The sequence below is a fragment of the Anopheles nili genome, chromosome 2 (assembly GCF_943737925.1).
Source record: "Anopheles nili chromosome 2, idAnoNiliSN_F5_01, whole genome shotgun sequence".
In the NCBI taxonomy this organism is placed as follows: domain Eukaryota; kingdom Metazoa; phylum Arthropoda; class Insecta; order Diptera; family Culicidae; genus Anopheles; species Anopheles nili.
In genome coordinates this window covers 19,051,172-19,077,496 of record NC_071291.1, presented here as the reverse complement: position 1 = coordinate 19,077,496, position 26,325 = coordinate 19,051,172, and the positions used below count along the sequence as shown (strand labels likewise).

The 26,325-nt window shown below is 48.3% G+C and overlaps 3 protein-coding genes across 3 annotated transcripts; 2 read left to right on the top strand and 1 right to left on the bottom strand.

Annotated features, from left to right (window-relative positions):
* Nucleotides 1-302: 302 nt before the first annotated feature.
* LOC128731262 (uncharacterized) lies at nt 303-5,151 on the top strand. Its single transcript, XM_053824372.1, has 6 exons — nt 303-322; nt 403-1,658; nt 2,904-4,378; nt 4,457-4,813; nt 4,908-4,998; nt 5,075-5,151. Exons 1-6 carry the CDS (start codon nt 303-305, stop codon nt 5,149-5,151), a joined length of 3,276 nt encoding a protein of 1,091 aa, XP_053680347.1.
* A 5,515-nt stretch (nt 5,152-10,666) lies between these two features.
* LOC128731250 (uncharacterized) lies at nt 10,667-15,364 on the top strand. The gene is made up of 3 exons (XM_053824361.1): nt 10,667-10,868; nt 14,375-14,777; nt 14,852-15,364. The coding sequence occupies exons 1-3, from the start codon at nt 10,667-10,669 to the stop codon at nt 15,222-15,224; spliced, it is 978 nt and encodes a 325-aa protein (XP_053680336.1). The 3' UTR covers nt 15,225-15,364.
* Nucleotides 15,365-18,197: 2,833 nt separating this feature from the next.
* Nucleotides 18,198-20,155, bottom strand: LOC128731239 (glucose dehydrogenase [FAD, quinone]-like; the record flags this gene model as incomplete). Its single annotated transcript, XM_053824349.1, has 2 exons — nt 18,198-19,837; nt 19,900-20,155. Coding segments are annotated over 2 exons (1,812 nt in total), but the record flags the coding sequence as incomplete, so codon positions are not given.
* Nucleotides 20,156-26,325: the final 6,170 nt, after the last annotated feature.

Here is a 26,325-nt window from a genome sequence, read left to right as displayed (position 1 = left end):
CGTCTGTTTGTTTGACGTTAGTTCAATTGTAACGTATACTGAATTCTTTGAAAAATTGTCGACAGAAATAAATATTGAACTAAGGAAACGTTATACTGTGAATAAAACTTACGCGCTGTGTTACAAATTGTTTTGCAAGCATACAATGGTGTACATTTTCATTCCAGCTGGTTAATGTGCTCCCAATTCTATCTGTCTTCTGAAGATACCCATTTGTTAAATCGAATGAAATATAGCGTCTGCCTAGGGCGTAGTGGTATTTTTTGTTTTGTCCCCAAGTGCAACTGCAACATTCTGCCAGCATGGCGTACTTTGTGGAAAAGTAATATTAGTACCAATATGTCAATTTATGTTGCGGAGTGTCTCGAAACTGATTGTTTCTTTTCTTCTCTCGTTGTTTAGGATTCCCGACTTGCAGATGTCTGACGTCGATGAGCTGATACGGGAAACAGCCATGGACAGTTCCAATGGACAGAAAATAATGGAATATATCAGGCGCAAGCGAGGCGGTGTCAGAGTCCGTCTTAATAATCTGTTTGATGCAGGCGACAACGCCATTAATTTTAGACTTGATGATATTGCGCCACTCCCCTTGTCGCAACCGACGGATGGTGAAGCTCAGGAGCGATCCTCGGGATCGCTTGTACCCGTTAGTACTAGTTCAGAACCAGTAGCTGCTGCGACTGGAGCTAACATGATTCAAACTCATTCTGCGCTCTCACCGGAAAACCGAAGAGCGTCGTTCGTCAGTCCGATGGTGGCTGTTTCGAGACTCAGCAAAAGAATGTTGCAAAGTCCCTTTGTTAGCTACCATGACAGCCCTGCTCAGAATCTGAATAAACAAGCGCTTCTGCAGCACTGTAAACGGACTAACCAGAAGAAGTTTGAGCAGTTACGGAGCGCACAAGAGCATGCATCGAGTACGCCCATTGTCAGCAATAATCTAAGGAACGACAATTTCATGAATATACAAGAAAACATTTCTCCTATTGGGGACGCCGAGCAGCTTTCTGTTCCAAAGGCTGCTTCACCCGCACGGCAGACAACTCAAAAAAGCGCAGGTTCAAAGATAATGTCACCGGTACCAGCTACACAGGATATTCCGGATGGGTTAGAAAGACGTTACCGCGAAAAAACACCACCGCGGGAAGGACATTTGGATTATGTCGTACCCGAAACCCCCAGCCCAGTCCGACGATCGTCTCCGAGATCAAACACACCATTACGGGCGCTTTCGATAACGTATCGTTCCGACAACGCTGTTGCACCATCGCTGAACTCTTCGCAACAGTATGGCAACAGTAGCAGGACTGCTGCTCGTTACGACGTTGCAGACGAGCGGTCCAGCCCAAACACGTCCCAGCGGAGCATCCTCAAGAAACGCTGCTCTAATCAAAGGGTTTCACAGTCACCTAAAAATCGTGTGAGTTTTTCGACAAGAATGGTGATGGTACGAGAAATTTCACCTACACCGTCGCAATTTACATCCGACGATAGTGACAATAACGATGAAGAGCCGGAAGTACGTGCAAAACCGCCAGATATGCGGCGCAGCATGCGTCCATCTAATTTGGCCACAAACGTTTACCGATCTAGAATGGATCTAGATAGGCTGGAGCATGATGAGAATGATGGCGATGATTTGGGACCTACCACGCGTATTTCTCGGCCAAGGACGAGCGACAAGGCCGCTGTAAAAAGAAATGCTCCATCGAACGCGTTCGATGATCAGGACATGAATTTCCCAACCCGTACCAGCCCACGAAAGAACCACCGCATGGAAGTACAAAAAGACTATATGCCATCTTCACCTTCTAGAGAAGGAGCTCGAAGTAGAAATAATCGAACAAATAGCTATATTATGCATATGAATACGGACGATAGAGAAGAACGCAGAGTGGATAAAATTACAAGCGATCACCGGTCTAGACTGTTTCTAAATAGAATGGAACATGACGAGGGTGGTAGCGATGAATTGGGATCTCCCATGCGTATTTCTCGATCAAGAACGAGCAACAATGCGAACAGCGATAATGTGCATAGGAATGTGGACGACAGAAAAATAGATCGCGGTGTGAATCCATTCCGTGCAAAAACTGCGGCTGCCGAACAAAATACGATTCGAAATATCGCCGTCGATAGGGATAGTAGCGACGATGAGCAACTCGTAAGTGGTCGTAAGACGCCGCCAAATGTGCAGCACAGAATGCGTCCATCCAGCTTGGTTACAACGGGTCACCGGTCTGGATTGCCTCTAGATGGAATAGAATCTGAGGATGACAGCGATGAATTGGGACCTACCGCACCTAGTTCTCGTCCAAGAGCGAGCAACAATCCTGTTGTAGAAAGAAATGCTCAATCGAACGTGTTCAATGAAAAAGGCGAAAACCTTCCAACCCGTACCAGCCCACGAAAGAACCACCGCATGGAAGTACAAAAAGACTATATGCCATCTTCACCTTCTAGAGAAGGAACTCGAAGCAGAAATAATCGAACTAATAGCGATATTGTGCATATGAATATGGACGGTAGAGAAGATCACGAAGACGACCAAAACCGTACAAAAGCTGCGGCTGCTGCTGAACAAACTACGCACCGCGCTCGCGAAATTCGACAGAAGTATGGAAGGACTCGATCGAACGCGTTTGAAGAACCGGACGGAAACTCCCCTACTGGCGCCAGCCCACGGAAGAACCACCGCTTGGAAGCACTAAAAGACTATATGGAATCATCACCTCCTAGAAAAGATGCTCGCAGCCGAAATAATCAAACTAATAGCGATATTGTCAATATGATTATGGACGATTGGGGAGATTGTCGGGAATCTCAAGGAATTCGACCATCCTGTGCAAGTTCTGCGGCTGCTGCTGAACGACCTACACACCGAACTATGGCAAGTCCAGTTCCCATCACAAATATTGACACCCCACGAACGGTACAAATGGATATCGTTGATCCTCCGTCGGCATTCTGCGATGATGAGAGTGACTCGGATCTTTCTGGGGACGAATTGCAGCAAATGGAATGTGACGATCAGACTACAAATCGATCACATCGATCATCGAGCCCCAATCAAGACAAACGCACGACGTTCCGTACGGTTCGCACACATGACGGTTTTATTAATGAAGAGAATTTTCCGGATGAACATCACACCACCCGCATCGGCAAAAATCTACGCTTGGTGAGTGCTGATTCTCCCAACGATGTTGTACCTATGGTAATGCTGAAAGCTGTCGACATGATCCACTCTCAAGTCGATGATGAACAGAACTTCACGGTAAATCAAGCACCGTTGGCGCGCACTACGGTCGTCATGACTTCGAGGCGGCATACTACAAAACCGAAGATCGACGTAGATACAGAGAGCTATTTCAAAACGATCGAAGACAAACAAAAGTCCCATGAAAATCAGAAGAAAAGCCAAAAAGAACGCCGAAAACTGTTTGGATCGAACATGAACGATCCACCCACTGAGGACGATCAGTTTCCTGAACCGTTGCCTCCGCGTGCAGAGGACGCTGTGACGCAGAGCGCCCCGCGATTAAAGCCGTTATCAGTTGTTGTGAAGCGTCTGTCGTCAGGGACTTTAAAGAGAACCATGCAACTCTGGAATGGTGCCGACTCCTCGTCGGATTCTACCCCGTGTGGTAGCGAAGCTGAAGTGGAAATCGAGATTCCCGTCGTTGAAAAACAGAACGAAGAACGGAGTGAAAAGACATACAAATCGAAATATTCCGATGTGCAGCAGCCTGTGAGCCAGAGTACTGATCCCCAACAGCTCAACCAGCAAACAGGGTCAAAATCAAATAATAAGGTTACGAGATCTAGGAAAAAAACCAAGGAGTCAACGGAAAAGCCGCAAAAGAGCGTTTCGCTGAAGAAACTGAAGGATGTGTCGAACGAAATTCGCGTACAGGTTGAAGGGGACGAACCACGCAGAAGTCGCCGAAATAGACGCATTGCAGCCGAAGTGCTGTGGAACAATCCAACAATCTCGCGGAATGATGCTCCGTTGTACATAATGCCCACCGTTGACGATATCATTCATTACTACAGACAGATGGAGAAGGAGAGTAAAAAGAGTAAAACTAAATCCGCCAAAAACGCACGCAACGATAAAGCACAGCGGCCTGAAAAGATCGTTCATGAAACTCCGGTGGATGGTGGATCACACAAGGACAATAAGAAAAAGAAGAAAGTTACGATAGAAGAAAGCATTGATCATGAAGGATTCCGAATTCCTTCGGTTCCGGTAAACAAACAAAAGAAGCAAAAGAAAATCAAAGAAACTTCAACCATGACCAGCCCAACCGTGCAGTTTTCCACTCTGCACGCCGTATCAAGTGATTCTGGTCTTTCTTCGGCCGGTTTAACGGTAAGTGTGGCATCGTATAACCAGGGTATCCTTTTTTTGTTTTACAAGTACATCAATTTTACATATGTGTTTTATTAGAATGACGAAGTAACTGTACCGGAAACGAGTGCGCAACCATCGACTTCAAAGTCGGCGGAACCTTCGTCGCACAAACCGACAACAACCGCGCCAGGAATGGAAGATTTGCTGGCGGAGAAACGCAAAACGTTCGACTGGATGTTGATGTTGATGGAGAACCAGGAGCTTCGGCCCGAGGCATTGCCGATGGTTGAAATTCAAGGCTTCACGCATCTTTCCCTCGATCACCTTGCCTTCCAACGGCGAGATTTGATCGAATATTCGTTCTACGTTTACTCGAATGGAGACAACTTTGGATTCATCCGATTTTTGCCCAACGCGAAGAAAAAAATGACTCGTACGAAAAATTGTCTTTTGGTACGTACCGTTGAGACTGAGGATATAACATTTTCAATTTCCGTTAAAGCATCCAACGTTCTTCATCTTAATTACTGTTTTGTATCATTTTCAGAAATTTCTCGTACTCAGCGGCTCGATAAAATTCATAATCAATGACTACGAGGTGAATGTAGTCGGTGGCGATTTCTTGATGTTGCCAGTCAGTAAGTATGCCTTGTCGCGTACTGGTGAAACGATGTGAAATAATCTTACGCGGTTCTACTTCAATCCCCAAAACAGATTCCACGTATCGGACCATTAACGGGTCAGTGTCTACACTGATGTTTATGATCAAAACGAGCGTACCTAGCAGCTGAGTTGTGCCGACGATTTGTGTGGCTCGGTGAAGCTTGCGTTCTGTTAATATATGTTCAGAATAAACTCAAACTATTAATAAACACGGTTTTGCGAACCGTAGTCTCGTGTTAACATTAAGGACAGGTTCGTACATATATGGAAATGTTTTCCAACTGCAGCAATAACATGCGCCATCGAAACTGCCGCCAACGAAATGATCAGTGATGTTGGGAAAGTACTTTTTGATTAAATTTGAAAAGTTGTCTAGTAGTCAAACGGAAACTAGAACTAGGACTGGGATTTAGGCTCAATAGTAATTATTAGCAGTGCAGAATGAAATTCAAAGTTCGATTGAGAGATATTTGGTCTTGTACATTAGTCCAATTATACTGGTTTAAACTTGTCACATTATTGCAAGGAATTTCTATATTAATATTGTTTTCTGTATTCTTCGCATTGCGATGCGTTTGTGAGTTTTTTCTTTTTAAATAAATTATCAAAATAAATACACCAGTTCAGACGTCGATCGTGCTTTGATTACACGTCACGTTTCATTCTCCAACGAAAACCAAAAAAAAAACCAAACGAATGTTCCTAAATTTGGATTACCTTTGGCAACGTTAACGCGCTTCGACACATTCCACAACGGAAACGCAACACGGCACGTGCTTCCTATCGGCGGCTCGCCCGTTAATGTAGGCCACCGATCCGTCTAGCGCGCCCACGCCACCTGCGAGCTGGGTGGATGTTCTGGTTTTGGTTTTGGGGGAAGGAAAAAAGTTTTCCCCCATTGCATAACGGCCACGGGCACGTGTGGTGCGCCGTTTCCTCCCTGCGTCAGCGTCACTTTGACCCAGTTTTCGACGCTCATTCTGCCGTGTCGTTGTTTGCTTTCTCGAGTTTGTTGTCGTTTTTCTGTCACTCGCGATAGCACCAATTTACTACAATCCTATACTTGTATCTACAATGTGAACGGTTTTCGATCCGTCGCGTATCGTAAACGTAGCTCGCTGGCTTCTTATTAAGATGAGCCGCTAAAACGAGCAGTGCTTGTACAAATCGTAGCGTGATAAACGTGATCGGTTGATAAGAAGACCGGCTCACGTGTCGCTTTACAGCGTCGCCCCTTTTGCGGGAGTGTTAGCGATGCTGGTTTTTTTTTCTTACATTTACCCTCATTTCGGTAGCCATCTCCGTTCGATGAGCGTCCCGTCCATTGCCGTTGGCGGAAGTGTTTCTCGTGGGGTTGGTTTTTTGCGGCGCACCCGAGGTTGCACATGATTCGTCACGCGTTCCTAAAGCATGGTCCCACGTGGCTTTAGGGGCTGTCTTGACGTCGTCGTCATCATCCTCGTCGTCCTCGGTGGTTCCATTCGTTTCCGGAACCGATAGAAGTACGTCGTTCTTTCCCAGGGATGGACGGTCGTTGTAATACCCTGCCGGGGTGGGATTTTCTTTTCGCTTAAATCCCTCCCAGCGAAAGAAATGGAGCGTGGTGAAGGTACATGAACCAGGATCGTGCGGTAGCTGCCTGGGGCGATTGGAGGGGATCATTAGTGTCAGATGTCTTCCACCGGTCGGCGGCGTCGTAGGCCAGCCGGAAGTCACCGGATACCCAGGGCAGTCGCGTGTCAATAACGGTGCAGCAAATCCGCACCCGACGGTGCTGCGAAGAACGAGCAAAAACATGGGTTGGCATGAAACGACCGATAGCTTCTGGGCGAAATGTGAGCATCAGGCAAAACCTGCCGTTCCACGTGCAGGACCGACCCTAAACCTTTAGGTAGCCGTACTACTCGGTAAACACAAAAAAAAAACAAATGGGGCGATGCATCTAGCGTTACAAGTGTACGTTTGGAGGGTGTAAAACACACGTCGCTCATCCATCCGTACGCGTGGTAATGAGTTACGCAAGTGATGTACACGCCATTTAAAAAAAAATATGCTGTATCGTGTTTTCATCGACCAAAATACCTTCGTTCCTCCAGCGTTCATTCATTTCAAACACAGTAGGCGAGTAATTGTCAAGCGGTGTTTATTCTAAGACGACTTGTAGATTATCAGAGTGATAGTGTTTTTCATAAATTTTTCGCTTGATAACCCTAACGGTATTCATGGGATGCAAAATATCGGGTCAGATTCGGTCAGCGCTAAACGAAGTGAATTTTCGCAAAAAAAACGCGCAATTTTGTTAAGGTATGCAAATTATGGGAGACCTTTTTGCAGCTTCCACGAACTATTTGCTTCCATCGTAGATCGTAAGCTGTAGAAACTAGCAAAACGATGCGCTATAAACAAATCCTTTGGTCAACGTGAGCAGGACCTGGGAAGTCCTCATGGTTATGTATGGTTTGCTGACCGCCAAACAGGGTTGGTCGGAGCCGAACGTCCAACAGTACTCTCACAAAACACTGCGAGGGCACGTGCTCTAGATACTGGTTCTTGTTTTGGGGGAAGAAAAAAAAGGAAAGCACAATAACAGAATTCTGGACAGGATCTTTCGAGAAAGGCGCCAATTAGTTCTCCTCCGACGCTCAGCAGAAAAAAAACCTCCGTAACGACGTTGAACAGGATAAATCCTTGTAAACAAATAAAGCTGACAAAATAGTGCGTCGTATCGTTCGGCACACATGGCCGGCAACGTGCATGGGGAACGGATAAAAAAATTTAAAAGATACATACACACACGCAATTCAAATTCCAACGATGAAAACATACCGTCCTAGTAGGCTGGAAACCGGCTCCGGCTCATATTGCATCGCATAAAACAGCCGATTTTGATGTTGACCAAATGTGATCGCAAGGCTGCATAATTTGCAGTTCGCACGTTAAACCACGCTTTAACGATGGCGCGGTTTGCGGCGCAGAAGGGCAGCCTGCAACCGGAGGGCGATTAGCAAAAGCCGTGTCGCGAGCACGTGTTCTGGCAGCTTGCCCCGTGACTCACAATGCGTTTGCCGATGCTCGGGGTTAGCAACAAACCGGCGCATGGTGGGCAGGGGAGAGAAGGTACGTACCCCCGATCCAAGGCCCCAACAACTCGCCGGGTGTGCATCAAACCGCCGGGAATGGCACTTTCGTTGTAAATTCGCAGCATTTTCCTTCGCCGGAAGCAGACGAGTGCGCGAGCATATGAGTAAGGGTGCGAAATCGAATGACAAAAATGTGTATATTTTTTTTTTTGCTTTACAACAACCCTCTCTCAGATGTTGGGTAGGGAAAGAGAGGCAAAATGAATGCGTTGTAAATGAGAAGAAGGAAACATTTACAAAAAAAATATATGTAAAAACTAAAGAGAGAGAGAGAAAGCTACGCTCATTCCGCTTCGAATTTGTTGTAAAGACAAGGGTGTCAGTTGCATTTTACACAACGTACCTTTTTATTAGTTTTTATCTATTTTATCTGTGTGCATTTTTTTAACAAGCACCAGAGAAAGCCATCCGGGAAGTCGGGTACAGCATCTTAACTAACGGTGTGGTAAATAATTTTTTTTTAAATAATTTTAAGTACTGTAAAAAGTGGCCAAAAGTGCACAAAACTGCATTTAAATCAGCAACATGGTGAAATAAATTTTATGCTCATAGACTTATCAATATTAGTGTTCTTTTCCTGCTTGCTATCCGGTGGAAAACATGCTCAAATTTATCACTGAAAACCAAACATTGCGCGCTCTTCCCAATGCTTCCTATGTTCGACATTCACGCCAACAGAACCGTGAGCATTAAACGATGCAACATACCGGGGGGTTGCTCGCATAAAAACTCACGAGAAACACCCCGAGAGAGCGAGAGAACAGGCAGCGTTCGATCGAGCAGCAGCAGCAGCATTACATGAGAAGAGCGCTGGCTTTTGTTTTCAGAAAACACCACGCATCGTTCCGCGACGAATGTGCGCGTTCATTCCGAGGGTGCAATTCCGTTAGCCGATTATTCAAGGGAAAACCCCAACCCGGCAGGGGCCTCTAGGCGGTCAGTTTCTGGACAGGGTTAGCCTAATTTTCCCATCACACGCGAGTGAAAAGAAACCATCCCGTGAAAGCTGGACGCTCGCAGAAGAGTTTGCTGGCGTTAGTCGAGCGCAGTAGTAGGCTGTGTGCATTTTCGTGGACCGGTTTGTGTGCCGTTGCGTTGGTTCTGTGCCTCATTGTGTAACTAATTAGCGCGAGTGGATTTCGGGAAGGGTTTTGTTGAGTCTACTTCCCCCGCGTTGTGTGTCCCATTTCACGCGCTGTCAGTGCTGCCAGAGACCGGAAAGCTGGTCAGCCGGAAGTGTGCTTCCAAGAGCCGTGTTCCGGCGGAGGTCGCAACACTCAGCAGCAACCCCGGTTTAGGTCGCAAATTTAGACGAACGTGTGTATCAAACAGAAAAAAACAGCAAACCCATAAGAACGAGCGAGAGTGCGAGAGTGCGTGCACACGAGCGAGAGAAAGAGAGAGAGTGAGAGTGCAGACGAGAAAAGTACGCACGAAAAAGGGAAGAGTTTCGTCGGCCATATTTGTTATGCTGCGGTGAAGAATTTCGCGTGCCGTCTGTCGGGAAAGCATGCTGCGGCTGGTGGTGCGTTGAAACGCAGGGCGCCGTATGTTTTCGTTTTCCAGTTCGCTTGGTTTTTGGTTTCAACCCCTCTAAGTGAGTCCCCTGCTTGACGCATCCACGCGTTGGCTTTTGTGGAGCATAAGAGCGCATAAAAACGCTGCGTTTGAGGTGCATTTAGAGTACCCAGTTCCGTATCGTTTGCCAGTGAAAGCCGTAAACCGGAAGTGGTGGTGACAAAACCGCACACCAGTGGCTGTCCAACGACGGAATCAACTAGGTAGGTAGGTGTCAATGAACCGTGAAGGGGTGAATTCGCTGGCCGGAGTGGTACGAAAATGATCGTATGATGACCCCGAGGATCGTCCCCTAAAAAAAATATCTTCCACCTTGGACTTGCATGGGCGATGATTCCAAGCCCGAGTGGAATAAATATGAAATGCAAATAAATAACGGCGAGGAATTCGTTATCCAGTTTTTTATCGTCTTCGCTAGCAACAAACATAGTCATCGTAGATTGCTATAAAGATAACTCTTGTTAGCGATCTTTTCCATTTTTACGCTTTTGAATACTCTAAAAAAATCGCTATAAAAACGATCTCTTTATTATCGAATACCGGACAGAAAATTTAAACCAGTGATAGCGCCTATTTATAAGATTTATAAGATTTAACATATTTTTGAGCATTTTCATCTTATAAATTGCGTCAAATTGAAGAAATATAAAGCAAAAACTATCTTAAAACAATGGAAAATGTTTAAATATTAGTATCTTTATTTAAAAACATAACTTACAAAAATCGTCCTTCCACGCCCTGTGGCTTGACGCACGCATAGTGGCCATTTCCACGAATGCCAATCAAAAGAAACCATCCATTTACGCGTGCTGCCTAAAACTGATAATGACTAACGCTTGTATCTACGCATCTTTCCAGCGAACCGTTCCGGCGCCGCTCGCTCCTCTATCAAGCCCGGAAGGACGAATTTCCTCGCACCGAAGCAATGCCACTGTCCATGGCGAACGTCCCCCCACCCTCCTCACTACCGTCACCAGCCGAAGGGATCGGCCGGGGGGATGATCGGTTGAAGGCTCCCCCATCGCCACCACCGCGTTCCGACTCACCTCCGTCTCAACCGACCGGAAGTGCTACCGGTGGCATCATCGTTCCCGCGGCCGTGGCCAACTTTTCCGTGATAAACTACGGTAGGTTGAGGGCAGCAAAAAAAATGCTCAACATGCCCCTCTCCCCAGGGGTGATCATGATTCCGCCCCCGCCGGCTACCCAACCGGGTGCATCCGATCGGCGATCGATGATCGTCGATCGACACATCGCCAGCGGAAAGGAATGCTAAAAGCCACCCCGATTGGGGTAGGTCACTGTAGACGATTGCACGGATTGAAAGCGCCAATCTGAAAGGCCGTCCCTCTGGGTGGGCTTCGAGGGAGACGCCAACTAGCCAAACCAGCTAGTACGCGACTGCACCATAAACGAGAACATCTATAAGCGATGATCTAATTGCCGTCTCTCCGAGGTAGCACAGGAACAGCCTCATCCCTTCCTCCGTGGTTCGTGAGTTCATGCGAGACGACAGAGGGTGGCTGGAAAAAAACAGAGCGAGAGAGAGAGAGAGAGAATGAAAAAGAATGAAAACTGAAGGCAAATGTTTAACTAAACCCACCCTTCGGGCTGATTGCGGGCGACGAGCGTTTCATGGCGCGTCTGTCACGTGTTGTGGCAAGTGTTGTTGTGTGGTGTGTTGCCGTGCCATGCCGCCATGTGGCTGTTGCTGCCACCCACACCCCTCGTACTCGTGCTCTCAACACCGCACATCCGCGGTTTACGTCTGGAATTCCGCCAACCGGGTCTTATCTTTAAGCAGCTGAGAGAGCAAACCGCGAGCGTTTCGCTCGATCACGCTCGATCAGAGGGGTTGTAAAAACGGTCACAGGGGAGGTGGGGGGGGGGGGGGTGAGGGAGGACTTTAATAGACCGGGCTGGCTGGGAAGAAGGGGTTGTTTCGATAGCCGGCTGTCTGTATCGCAAAAACCCGGGGTGGTTGGAAACGAAAGCGAAAGTTCCTCCACCCTTGTGCGAGTGGTTTTAGGAATTTGCGGGCACTGGCAATTTGAAACCGGGAACCGGGAAAGCAAACCCTTCGACGGAACGTGGAGGGTGCACAAATCCCACCCCGAGTGGCAGATTTTCCGATTTTCGAGTGGGTTTTTGTCGGAATGCACGCGTTCAGCCGGATTCCCTTTTCCTTTCCGAGAAGGGTTGAATTCTTTCGGTGAAGTGAGCGCCTCCAGTGGGAGGGTGAATTACCCCAGATCCGGACACCCCAGGCCATAAGGGGGGGGGGGGGCCAGGTGGTTCCACACAGCACAGCCTCAGCCACGTCTCGGCCAAATGTTTCGATCACTTGGCGGCACACGTGATCAATGGGGAGACGTGTGATTTACAAATGTACGCGCGCGGTTCGCCTGGAGAACCGCACGTTCTGGCCGTTCACTTCCGGGGTCTGGGGTTTGGGATATGTTCGCCCGAGTGACGTCAATCGGTCTAGTTGACATTTTGCTGAGGTGCGATAAAAAAAAACCCCGTGCGGTTGTGTTTTATTTTCCGCACCGCTTAATGGGAGGGCGAGATTTGTGTTTCGAGTTTGTCACGTCCCTGTCGAGGTGTGTGTGTTTCGTCCCGAGTCCGGATCCGAGATGCCAATTATGCCTGCCCAAGCCTCCCAGTGACCCACACACGGAACAAATTAAACCTAATAAACGGCTGGTTGCATCGCGAATCGCTGCGTTATCGCGAACGAGGCCGCTGCATCCTCCCATTGCAGTCTCTGGCGCACCCGGTGCGGAATCGGAAACGCTAAAACACCCCCTTCCCGTGCTGGCTGGACGGTGGTGATCCGCGAAAGGGGGTGGGGGCTGACCGGGTTGCCGGGTTTGGCGGGAAAACAAAGGAAGAAACACGTGACCCTTCGGAGTCGCTCTCGCGCTGCGCCTCGTGAATGCAGCCGGACGCGAAGGACCAGCCGCACAGATCGAACGGCAAATCGGGTAGTGGGAGGGGGTGTGGGTGGGTAGTGGGGGTTCGGTGGCAGCACAAAGGGTGTGTGTGAGAGAGAGAGAGAGTGTTTGATATATAGCAGGGGGCAGTAAAAGAGGAAGAAAAGAAATAAAGCAAACTGATCGAGAGGAAGCTGCGGCGGCGAATCATCCAACACGCCTACATCGGGAGCGTCATCGTCTCGGGGGGTGGTTGAGGGGGTGGTCCTGGGGAGGCTACTGCCGGAGCCGACTCATGACGCGCAAGGGCAGGGCTTTCGCGCGAAAGTGTTGCACCCTTACGCGTGGTAACCGCCGCTCGAACACGTGGTTGCCGGTTTCCTGTGCCACGATCCGTATCCATCCGCCCTGTGGGGGCATGCGTGTGCGTGTGTGTGTGTGTGTGTGACCATCATTTACGCCAGCAGTCAGAGTCCCTCCGTTTCGCGGGGTGGATTGATGTGCGACTTCCTGCTTGAAGAGGGTCACAACGTGGTGGCGACAGCGTGGCCTCCCCCGTGGAAGTGGAGTGTTTGCACCACACACACACACGCACACGCCCGTTCACTCTCCCACCCCACCCGGGTGTTGCCAATAGCTTAACCCACACCAGACACCCTCCACCCCCCATCCCACCGAGCGACGGAACCGATTCTCTCGCGGCTCTCGACAGCAGTTGCATGGCCACGTGGCCAGCGGCCCTTCGGGTAAAGGCGAGTGTGAAAACGTGTTGCAAACGCAACCTGCCGGCGCACGTTGTGTGGCGGATGGCGGCGTTGTGTTGTTGCTGCTTCTGCTTCTTCTTGTTTTTGCTGCTGCTGTTGCCCGTCACCCGCCACACCGGGTGTGTGTGTGTCCGCGTCGTTAGGTTGAAAAAGATGGCCCTGGGTGGTTGAAATGCCCCGTCGGTCTGGGTGATCCGATATTGATATGACAGGGCCAGGCAGGCCATTAAGAAATAGGGGTGAGACGCATATCCCGTGTGAGGGTTGCGGTTTTGCAAGCGTGAGAACGATGCGATTGCGATGGGAAAACGCGCGCCCCATGAATCACGCAGGTGAATGGCCCATCCGGTTTGATGGTGGGGAAAACAAATCAAACGGATTTTTGGAGGCTTAACGCGCATTGGAGCGTTGGAAAAAGAGGTTGTTTGTGTGGAAAAAAAACCCCACTAAAGCACGTCACCCTGTGTGAATGGGTCCTTGAAAGCTTCACCAATGTGATGGGTTTTTGTAAAGGTCCTGCATTTGGATGACCCGATGCCCGGCTCTTATGCACTTTTTCCTATGGAAAGCGTTATGCATGCGACACCTCGTGTTCACCCCTTCGGAATGCATCCTTTCTACACACCGCCACCGATTTGCTGATGACACCGCGGTGATGCGCCAACTACGTGTGCCCTTCTGTCGACGCCAACATATGCAGCTCGAGCTCCACCAGTGGCCCAGAACGTGATCTTGCGTCAGTGTTGTCATGCGAGCGAGCGAGGAAGGATACCGTTGACCGTTGCATTATTGCACTCTTGGGAACGGTCAAGAACGCACACGCCATTTAGATCCGCGCAAACACGCTTTGTGCGCCCTTTTCCCTCATGAAAAACGCTGAGCTTCTCTAACAGCCCTGTGTGTGTGTGTTTTTTCCTTTCCATTTCCTTGCAGTCGGTAAAACACAGAAGCAATCATCCTACAAAGCATCCGTCCGGTGCCGGACACCGTACGAACGGTGCACCAACGTCCGATCGACGGCTGGTGGAGTTTTAGCGGCCACGAACCGAACCATGGAGTCGCAGCTGGACGATACGACCAATTCGTCGACGTTTTCGTCCCTCGAGTTTGGATGCAATAGTCTCAGTCACAGTCTCAGCAACAGCACGGGCATCGGGTGTGAGACGAGCCCGGAATCGAGCGATCAGCAGGACAGTATCGATCCGGAAGATGGCAGCACTTCCGGTCATCGGTTGCGCAGCCGTCGGTCGATGAGCGTTTCCTCTAGCGGGTGTTCGAGCTCGATGGATGACAGGAATTGCGATTTTTCGCCCCTCGGAAGCATCGTCAGTTGTCGGTAAGTCACCGTGGAATGACGTCTGTGTGGGTGTGGTGGTTGCTAATTCATGATCCTGATCCTTGCATTTGTAGGTGCAACTCGTACAGCATGTCCGACTTCGATGACGATGGGTTTCGCGAGGATGCAAGCGTATCCTCGGCGTATGGTGGCGTGCGAGAGTCTGCGTCTCGATCGTACCATGCACACCACCATCCGTTACACCATCACCACCAGAGTGTACCGCATCATCCGAACAACCACAAGGGACTGTTCGATATCGCACTGAAGACGGTGAAGTTGATCCGGCGCAATCAGGAGTTGCAGCTGCGGTTGGCCCAGCTGCAGGAGGAAACGAACGCGTTCATCGACTCGGTGATGGCCAACCCGGAGAATGAGTCGTTGCGGTCGCACTTTTACGGTGCCCAGAGCAAGCGGCTTCCGACGCCGGTCACGGTGCAAAAGTGATCCGGCCCATGCCGGTGGCAAGGAGGACTCAAGCGCTACAACTAACTATACTACTGGTGTCCTGTCGTTCGTATCCTAGAATTATTGTAGGTTAAGCTTCCCCTCTCAGCTTTTCCAAAGGCCCGGCGAGAGAGTGCTACTTCCCGTTATTTATTGCCAGCGTGCAAAAAGGACGTCCTTTCGTAGGCCGCTTTGAGGCATCAGAATTCGAGCACCGAATTTAGGGATACCGTGGCCCTTTTCAATAAGCAATCGATTTGTCGTGAGATTAAGGTGGTACTGTAAGGGAAGCTTTTGCTGCATTTGTATGCGACTGGGTTAGGTTGCCCTCTGTGGTGTGGGCGAAGTAGAAGTAAACCGTGTACATGTGTGTTATGCTTCGGAGTTGCATTTTCGGTGTCGTAGAACTTCGATCGGATCGAAGACAGGTGATAGCTGGAGGCATGATGAAGCCGTTTCATGCGCATCCGGATTTCTCAGTGAGATAGAAAAGAACAATCAAGGCATTAACAATCGTTGTCGTACATACACCCCCATTCTACAGTGATAAATATTATGCGAGCTGTGGGATTCGTGTGATTATGATTTTTTTCCGCTATGCTGCACTTAATCTTTAACAGCTCAACCAGGATAGCCAAATGCTTGCATTGTAGATGTCTTTAAGACTAAAGCTAGGTTGCGAGGTTTTGTATGCATGCACTGGAACGTTATTAGTTCTGGCTGCTAGGCACAAGCGCAGGCTCACCGACGCAGGATATCCATTTCGTACACGAACTCGGCACAGAAAACAATAAGCAACTGGCCAGCAGCAGCGTAAGGTTGATTTATTTATTTATTATTACCTTTTAGGTGACCTTCGAACGCTATTACGAATAGCACGTTTTCGATTATTAAACCAAGCAAGAGACCGTTTCATCGTTTAAAAGCGTATCCTTCGCGGTGTATGTTATCGGACAAATCTCAATCATATTTATAAATCGTAAGTGAGTGATAGCGATCGTGAAGCGGCGTGAACGTACCGTTTCGAACGGTTGAATCAGATTCGCATTACAGCCGGGGATGCCGTATCCGTATGAACGGCCCGCTGCTTAGCCGGATAGGAAGTGAAGCAAATTCCAAGTGTTATTTATATTTAATTAGCGGATCTAAGTGAGAGCAAACCACAAATAGATGAAAACACTTTTTTCATTCTCTACTTATAAAAGCATACGAGACAAATGGAATGTTTGTGTTTGTGGAATTATTTATGCATGAAAGAATATAACGTGACGCAACATATGCAACCGGTAAATTTATATACAATCTAAAATTACCTTCAAATAGATTTTTGTATTGCTTTTTGGTTTAAAAAATATCTCTACTTGCTGTAATCTGCAATGCACGTCTGGTTTATTCTCTCAACTGCATTCGTGTCAACATTTGTAAGGTTCTGCGTGGTGCAACAAATGCAGTCGGTTCTGTGGTAAGTCAAGCGTGCCCAATGGTTATAGCCTTGTGTCTGTTTTAATTCATTAACTTTTTTAACAAGCTGAAAACAACGTTAGCCTAAGCAAATAAAATATAATCTAAAGTACATATATTGAGGTTGACGAGAAAAAAGTTTCCCCAGTACAAAACGAGATTCGAACCCATAACCATTGAATAGGATGCTCACAAACTATGCTTAAATTTATAAAGTGCAACCCCATAAAAATGCAGGTAAGTGTAAAAAAGACTCTTATGTTGCTCCAAAAAACATCCACAGCCATAAAATCCAGACTGATGAAAAAAAACTTTTATTTACAGACGAGAATTGAAGTCATTGAAGCTGACGTGATTCTATGGACGAATGAAACCTGGAAATCATTTTCCTTTATTACCAAATTTTCTGCGAAAATAACTTTTATGCTACGTATGGTTTGGACAGGTTGAAGCCGGCATGTTTAAAATAGCTTCGTAAATAAGATTCTAATTCATGAAATCCTGCACGATTTGTGAAAAGTTTAATCAATTCCCGCAAATGATACCACGATCATTATTCATAATACTAATATGGCACGTGGATCATTCGCGAAAAACTCAGTTTTATTAAACTCTGTTAAAGAGACAATTTTATATGCTAATTGGAATGAAAGTTAACAAAATTTAATTATCATGGAAAAAAAGTTCCCAGATGAGATTCGAACTTTTAAAATTGTGCTTGGTGTGAGAAAAGTTCTTCCAGTTCCCAGATGAGATTCGAACATTTGAAATTGCGCTTGATGTGAGAAAAGTTCCTCCAGTTTCAGGAAAGAATTAATTTGTAATTATTTTTTTTAATTTTCCAAATTGAAAATCTAATATATTAAAGACATTTTCATACTTTTATGATGGGATTTGAGCACAAAAAAGTTTCATGATGAGATTCGAACTCATATATTCCAGTTTGGTAAGCAAAGTTTTCGCCTGTTACACGGAAGATTGAACCAAGTTAAGGTATGATACTAATGAATTAAGAAAATTATTTAGGATACAATAAATCATGATCATTAGGTATAGATCATGTTTATTGATTAAGATCATGTTTATTGAGGGTAAATCGAAATTAATAGGTAAAAAGTTTTTTTTTTGTTCCAAACAGGATTCGAACCTTCGACATCAAGCTCGACGAAACATCGATTCCCATGTTCCAGAAAGAGAAAGATCATTTTTTTAAATGTTACGACAAGCAACAATTTAGCAAATTTGAATAAAATGAAAAGTTTGTCGAAATAAGTTTTTCAATTCCACGAATTTTAAAACACAACAATTTCAAATGTAAGTAAAAATATTTCTTTGCTCCAGGCGGGATTCGAATCCATTACCTCCACGGTCATGGTGAAAAAAAAAATCAACACCAACGATGATCTTTTTACAGTTTAGTTTTCTATTACATTTTATTTTAATTTGGTTCAATTTATTGTCCTCCAAAGAAGTTGTGTACATTTTTCTTCCATATCACGCTTTCTCGCACTCAACCTGCATTGTACGATGTGTGGGTGTGTAACCTATATGACTAGACCCGGCGTTTGTACAGGGGAATGTTTTGCTGGGACCCGCTCAATTACTCTCACGTTCTCCTCCTCCCGGTATGTGATTGGCCCAGTAGTCCTTCACCATGTCGGCCGCCTTCTCACCGACCATGATCACGACACCGTTCGTGTGTGCCGACGGAATGACGGGAAAAATGGACGCATCCACCACTCGCAACCCCGTAACACCATGCACACGCAATTCCGGATCCACGACCGCATCCGGATCACTAGCCGGTCCCATCTTGCACGTACCCGACTGATGCTGAATGCTAGCACCAACCTGCCGCAAACAACACCTCCAGTACTCATCCGACCGGAACCGGTGTTCCTCGCAACCGAAAAACGGCATGTCCAACAACCGGGCTCCGTACGACGCAAACGCTTCCGACTCTCCAAGCTGTACCGCCAACTTAATACCCTCCACCATCGTAGCCAGATCGTCCGGATGCTCGAAGAAGTTACCCTCCATGTGTGGCCACCGGAACGGGTTGCGACTTTTCAACCACACGCGTCCCCGGCTCTTGGGGCGCATCAACACCGGTGCGATCCCAAACGCGTGGCGACCACGTGCAGGTCCAAACGATCGCTCGTAGAACTCCTGCGTCATACCGAACGTGTGTCTTAGCGATCCCGACTCATCGTTGTTGACCGCACCCGTACCCAACACCAGCTCCATGTCCGGATAGTCGGTGGGTGATCGTGACCCGTTCGTCCGGACGAATGCGATCCCTTCGGCACCACCTGGCACCGTGAAGGGTCCTTGACGGGCGAACAAGTAGCTCAGGAAGTTGATCGGTCGGCGCATGTCCCGTTCACGGATCGTCACCGGTTGGTTGACGGTGAACACGAGACCGGAGAGTGTTTGGTGGTCCTGTAGGTTGTACCCAACTCGAAGATCCTTCACCACCGGGATGCCCATCTTCTGCAAGTGATCACGTGGCCCCACTCCCGAGAGCATCAGAAGTTGGGGTGAAGCGATCGCACCGGCTGCCAGGATCACTTCCTTGCGCACACGCACCCGGTACGTGCGCTTGTTCTTCGTGAACTCAACACCGGTGGCGGTTTTTGTGGCCGGATCGAGTAGAATCCGGGTGGCCCAGGAGCGTGTTGAGATGTGCAGGTTGTGGCGACGATCGGCAACTGGTTTGAGGTAGGCACGGGCTGCACTACACCGTTCTCCGTTGACCATCGTGGCCTGTGCCTTGTAGAATCCCAGCTGAACCGGATCGTTGGGATTGATGTGTCGATAACCGAACCGTTTGCCGGCTTCGATGTACCGCTCGAGAAGTGGCGTCTCGTAGGAGCTCTGCTCGATATTCAGATAACCGTGAGGGTTCGTCCAGGGTGCGTTTTGGAGCTTTTCGGCCTTCTCGAAGTACCGCCGGACGGTTCGGTAGCCCCAACCGTAATTACCCGCTTGTTCCCATTCGTCGTAGTCCCGTTGATGACCTCGTCCATAGAGCAAGAAGTTGATGAGGCTTGTGCCACCTAACCCTCGGCCCTTGGGCCAATAGCAAACGCCCTGTTCGAGGCCACGGCAGGCGTTCTTCATCGGATCGGCTCGATAGCCCCAACTGTAGCCTGTTTGGAGAAGTGACATTAGAGGCGATCGGATTTTGTTGAGACCAACTTCAGGTACCTACCAGTCGCGGTGGTTAGTCCCGCGGTAAGTGGCACATTCGAAACGAGGTTCTCCTCTTTGCCGACCTCGAGAAGTAGAACGCTCCAGTCGGGCATCTCAGACAGCCGATTGGCCATGACGGACCCACCGGAACCGGCCCCAATGATGACGAAGTCGTACTCCGGTCGAATGTGGCGTACCTCAGGGATCGGCACCGATGCGTTTGGTCCCGTGCGCATCAGAAGGCTCAGTTCGTCGAAAAGGCTTTCGAGCACGATGGAGGATCGTTGGGCGATTGTAAGGTGCAGAAGCACCACCAGCAGCATAAAGCACCCCAGAACCAGTGACCAGCAGGTCGGCCATCGCGAACCCATCAACGTCGGTGCCATCTGGAAATGGAGAGCCGGATGCACGATTAGGCGGGTTGATATATATTGCAACGATTTAAACGTGCAGGTAGCAAGGTAGGTAGAAGGATGCCCTCTGGCGAATGAATCGCTGATCAGACGATCGTCCCTCGATCGAGATTTTTTTTCATCATCTTCAACACTTAAGAGCAACATCCTTCCAGCGGTGAAGGGTTTGTTTTGTGTGCCTTACAAAGCGCGCTTGCGAAGGACCACGGCGTGCTCAATTAGAAATGATCGAAAAAAGCATGAAGCAAGCAAGAAAAAAAAAACACACACCGTCTCTCAAATGTCAGCGATGGAATGATCGATTAACCAGCCATAGGGCTGGGGCGGGAGCTTTTTTTTTTGCACGCTATGCACGCGCGTTGAGGGTTAACCGACGATGAGCCCGTAATAAGGAAACATTTACGCTGTCGATCAGCGTCCAGTGCATGTGCCTTGATCGCAATCTTTGCACCAGCGAGCGATCGAAGAGCCCTCGAAGGTGTGGTAAATGCACGATCACGCACGTTTTTTTTTCTTTCGGTGGTGGCGCTCAAAAAGCATGCTGACCGAGCGGTTGCGGAACGAGGAAACGAATCAAAATTAGCAACGATCGCAACGGGTGTAGATCTCTATTTTGTCTTGCCTCACTTGTCTGCACGCATTTCGTTTAGAATCTAATCTTTTGCTCTAGCGAGCGCAGCCTTGATCGCCTTTTTTGAGCCGCAACCTGGGTGGACATTTAACATTTTAGAACGCCGGGCTTAAATTACAGACCAGCGCACATTGCTGGTAAAATGTGAGACCTCGTGCACGCTGCTGATCGACTCGACACGATTACACGACACTTTACGCCAGGCCGCACGCGATCGAGCTCGGAATTAGCCTCGTTAGCCTCGAAAAAAAAAAAAAAAACACGGCCACTTAGAAGCTCGTTTCGGTTCTCGAGCTTCACTGAGCAGCATCGATAGCGGTGCTGACGGTTCTAGTTTCACCAAACACAACCTAGCCCTTCAACACACCACGGTGGCTCACTTACGGGGTCTTAAAGTCGTCCTGTTTTGCAGCACTTCAAAGCCGCTTCTGCCAGGCATGCGTTCTCTGCAGTCCTTCGCGATGGTTCGGTTCCTTTCGGCGTATGCAAAATGCTTCCCCGTGAACAACCGTCCGGCACGGCACACAAAATGCAACTAATCAAACCGCATGGGAAGGCTAGTGCCTAATGGTGCCACCTATCGCCTTGGCTCAGCGATCTGTGGGGTGGAAAGCAACAACAAAAAACACACACACCTTGCAGCATGCGATCGTGCTCGAAAACCATCCACCAAATGGGCATTAGAGGCGCCCCAACCGGTGTTGTTGGCGCGCCGGAGATCAGATTCGGTCAGCGGGGCAGCTAGCTGAAACAAATGGTCGAGAGCCGGGGCTTTGGCTGCGGTTCAGTGATAGACGGCTTGTTGGTAGAGGACCGTCCTCGTCGGATCGTGCCTGGTATTTATGCGGAGTTTAAGCATGATGACGGTTTCACAGGATGGAGAGCCGACAAGATGGATGTGGCCGAGTGGTGCCGGAAACTGGTGTGCTGCTGGTGGGAAAAACTCACGTCAAAGCCCTTGGTGGGGCCGCGTATCGATGGCGTACACGATGCGCAACAAATTGCGATGGTTTCGCGCCATCACGACAATAGCCGCAGATTTGCAGCAGATACCAAGAGGCGAGGCATTCGACGACATTCTAGCGGTGCTCATTTTGCATGCCCAACGCGCGCGAAGGTGAAGTTCAGACGTTGATTTGCGCCCGCCACTCGAACACGGAGCTGGTTCTGCTCTTAAAGGTGTGCTTGTATGTGGGTAACCAAGACCGGTAATCGGTGCGGGCGATTGCGCGTGCATGTTCGAGGGATCTAACCATATCGTGCCTCTCGCGCGCGACCTACATCGGACGAGTTCTTGTTGCGCTAATCGACGGAAAAATACCCTCTTTTGGAAGCTCAGAATGCAGCTCCTTACAACCATGGTGGGGGAGCGACCCTAGAAGAAGGCTCAGCGACACGCGGGTCTCGAATACCTCTAGCTAGACTTACCATACGCAGAGCTTCCACCGGATCCCGGCGCGATCGATTCGCGATCGCGGCGGGGAGATCCGGTTTGTCGACTTTCGGTTTCGGACGGCATCATCTCGCAATGTGCGCTCCAAACTGTCAATTACACCATGCGACACTCGCGCCTCCATCGGAATGGCGGCCGGTTGGCGAAATCGTGTTCTTGCGCTTAAGATTTTCATCGAAACCGAGGCCCCCTTTGGTGTCCTAGTGGCATGAACTCACGCACCATGTGACAGATGGTCCCGGGTTCGGTGTTTATTTGGACGAATGACAGCTAAACAAAGGCACAACGCCTACTACGATGGGCTAGGAGTCAATAAACCCTTGTATCGAGTCGCGCGGATTCTCGAATTCTTAATACCCGCCACGGAATGACGCCTGGAATGCTAATGAAGGGGCTAGAAGCTTTTATTAATGGGTTTGGTTCCCGAAGCAAATCCATCGGCGCACGTTAAGGGCGTTGGAGATGAGCAACAAAGTGAAAATTTATGGAACCACCAGCGAGGTAAGTGTAAATCCATGTGTGTGTTTGATTGGAGTCGATGATCGTCCGATCGTCGGGTGGTGAAATTGACATCACGTGTTGTGAATTTGCGACTTGCGTGGATCATCTTGCCGCCGGTTATCGAACCGGTGTCCGAATCGAAATGTTTATGTGCGTCTGGGGAATGGTAAAAACAACGTAAAAAAAGGCAAACCCACCCCGTTACAAAACTGGAACCATTTGGTGAGTGAAGGCGCCCCCCGAAAAACCGGTCCGTGACCAGGTTCACCAGGGATGCATCGGATCGCGATGATGCGAGCGAATGGGGCTTAGCCTTGGCATAATTAGCACCCTTCTACACCGCATCAATCTGCGGAACTGTCGCTCCAGTTGTCTCGAGAAAGTGCAGCTGCATTGACGTTGCAACGATCCTGGATTGGCGTCTCCGTAATTCGACACTCACCGAGGGGTTGTTGGGGTGCGTTATGAAATCGAAAATAATCCACCCTGGGGCTGGGTAAAAGTAAAAGCTCGCACAAACACGCACACAAAACATCTCGCCTCGCACGATGGGTTGTCCTTGAAAATTGTGCGATCTCCGGGGTCTCGTGCCTTTTGGAGGGAGAGGGTGAAAAACAATACAAGAAATTGGGTTTATTTTCGAGCCCTTTCCACCCAAACCCGGCGGTGGTCGCTTGGGGTGGGGGAAATGGAGGTCATTGATAGTGGTGTTTTTTTTTTATCACCACCCAACGAAAAATGTGGCAGTGAACGTGAAAAGAGAACGGGTTTGTTTTGATTTGTTTTTCTCTTTCTCTTTTCGTCTGCGGATATTTTTTCTTCGGAACGTCGGTGTTGGATTTCATTCGTTCGCGTGGTCTCATAACTCCCAAAAGTGGTAAAAGTTATACGTCGGAAAGTTAGCTTCGTGCGGAAGCTGCGCACTCGAAATGGTAACCAAAGGAAACCTTGAGGGACGCACGTTTGGGCCGTTGAGCGGGCTCGTTTTGGAACTTACGTTGTTTTACACCATGATCGGTTTGAGCTGAATGAAAATAAAACACAGAAGACATACTACGGTACAAAAATGAGATTTTTTTCTCTCTGATATCTCATAATGCAAAGCCCTCAAAGCAGATGGAACGCATTAATTCAATCGGCTACTTGAATTGCAGAAGATGCGTTTCCTTTTACGGATGATGAAAATTAATGTAAATGCTGCTTTTCAGTACATCGATAGCGCTCCAAAACTACTGCGAGTTTATCTGAATGCCGGTTGGCTATCGATCACGCCGTACGATACGATGGCGTTACAACGAGTGCAGTTACACTGGCCGGTTTTTTTGAAATTTTTTTTTCATTTGCCCCTGCTTCGCCTCAATCAGCTGCTGTAACCCACTGAAAGGTGATCAAGTTATCCTTGAGATGCAGTTGAGGTGCAGTTGCGGCTAGTTCGTTGGTGCATGCAAAAGAGGGATTGTCCGCACCATGAAAGGTCGAGTCGAGTGGTTCATTTTCCTGCCGTCTCGGTGGTGGTAGATTCGTACGGGTAGATAGTTGGTTTAAAGAATAAATTCGGTGTAAAAAATACAGAGAGGTTACTGCATCGTGCTTGTACAATCGACGAGTACCGACGGCGACGAGTAACGCCCGCGGCAATCGATGCACGCGGATTGCAAGGCATCGGAGTGAATCAGCAGTTGCATCTCTCGATCACCGGTTCGATTGAAATTATGTCATTTACCGTACTGGAAAAACATGACCACCCCAAAAGGGTGCCCAATTTTGGTTCCTTACAGCGAATGACAAATGATCGAACACGTGGAAGTGGGTCACGCGAAATTGCAGCGCCAGCTTTTATTTATTTATTTCCACTCGCACGTACGGAAGAAAAGGGTGATTTTTATATTCGGTTGAACAAACAGATCCTCCCTGATCTGATGGAATGAAGTTATCGGATTGCTTATTCGACCACTCAGCTTCGCATATGATGAAATGTAACTATCTACGTGTGAAAGTAATATATTGTTGGTGAAACAGCATTGGCTAATTTTTGCATCTTAAGCCTGAAAAGAAAGAGAGACAAAAAAACAGCCCCAATCGAGATGCTGCCTATTAGGCATTAAAATTGGGAACAGAAAAAAATGACCATAGTTTTATCAACGAAAACGCACCGACACGCGACGGCTAGCCGTTGATTTAACCGCATCTGACCGCATCCATCCGTTACATAATCCCCCGGTGAACGAATTCCGACGCGTGCGGGTGAATCTTGGCGGGTGGTGGGATTTTTTTTCGCTTTTCCATTTATCACTTTTGTATGCTTCCTAACCCTCCCTCCTCATTTGAGACCGCTTATCGTTTAGCTGACCCTCGTGAGGTTCCTCCCGGGTTGCTAATGATCGATGCTGATGGCTTCCCATGAATGGCGGTCAGTGGTTTAATTGCATTAGTTGGCTGATCTACTTTCGAGGGTTTATGGGTCCGATTGCGATACGACCCGTGGGGATGGCTGGTGGTGCAGCAAAATTGCAGCCTGGCCTCGGGGTGAGAGAAGAAAAAAAAAAAGACGCAAGTACCCATCGCCCATCGCTGGTTGTACAAATGCAATGACCCTGGTGGGGATGACGAATTTTCCCGGTGACAAATAATAAAGGTGCCTGCAAAATGGAAGCAATTTGCCGATCGTGAGATCGCGTACAGGGTGTATTTTTTCGTGCGTTCATCGCTCCCCAACTGCTAAACTGCTGCTAACGTGGTGATGCTTGTGGTGAATTAACGCCATGCAAACAATCGATTGTCTGGTTTGTGAGTGATTACGTGCAAATGTTTCAATTGAATCTGAGGGCCGGTGGGATGATTTTCCGGCTCGCTTAGCAGCCGCGTTGTGTGCAATCTGCAATCTCCAACGATAGTTCGCATGTGATATTGCTAAAACGAACCATTTGTTGACCCTGTGGGGTGTTGATGGGCTACGATAAAAAAAAAAACGTATACGTGATTAACCATCGTCGCGGTCAACTATCGACGGGCAGCCTTGGTGTGTTGATTGTGCTGCCGCATCGAGCATTACCGCATAGCTGTCTGGCATCACCGACCGTCACGCCCTGGCAGCGCCAACGTTCGCGCTTTTCTTTCAGGATACTCGTCATAAAGCGGTACCCCTTTTTTTACGGTGTAGCTCAATTCAGGTGGAGAGACTTCTCCGAATGAATGGAAGATGTAGCGCAACAACGCGCCTTCCCGCGCATTTCGAGTCTACTAAGCGACAGGGAAACTCAACTTACCAGCGATCGCAGTACGCAGTACGATCGGTCGAAAAGCTCATCTTTTTTAGCTTCCAAAAACACGTTTCAATAAAATCTCTTAGAAGTTCATTAAGCATTGGGATAGCCTTTGACTTTGACTATTAAATTTGTGTTTATTTTAACATCTTTTAGAGCATCAATTGGCTCTCAGCACGCATCA

What these genes read in the sequence shown, in the direction of transcription:
- LOC128731262 (XM_053824372.1), top strand. Translation starts at nt 303, where the DNA reads ATGGCGTACTTTGTGGAAAA. An exon ending in TGATTTGGGACCTACCACGC is followed by an intron (nt 1,659 to 2,903) that starts GTATTTCTCGGC and finishes TGGCAAGTCCAG; the next exon opens with TTCCCATCACAAATATTGAC. An exon ending in GTACGAAAAATTGTCTTTTG is followed by an intron (nt 4,814 to 4,907) that starts GTACGTACCGTT and finishes TATCATTTTCAG; the next exon opens with AAATTTCTCGTACTCAGCGG.
- LOC128731250 (XM_053824361.1), top strand. Translation starts at nt 10,667, where the DNA reads ATGCCACTGTCCATGGCGAACGTCCCCCCACCCTCCTCACTACCGTCA. An exon ending in CTTTTCCGTGATAAACTACG is followed by an intron (nt 10,869 to 14,374) that starts GTAGGTTGAGGG and finishes ATTTCCTTGCAG; the next exon opens with TCGGTAAAACACAGAAGCAA. An exon ending in GGAAGCATCGTCAGTTGTCG is followed by an intron (nt 14,778 to 14,851) that starts GTAAGTCACCGT and finishes TTGCATTTGTAG; the next exon opens with GTGCAACTCGTACAGCATGT.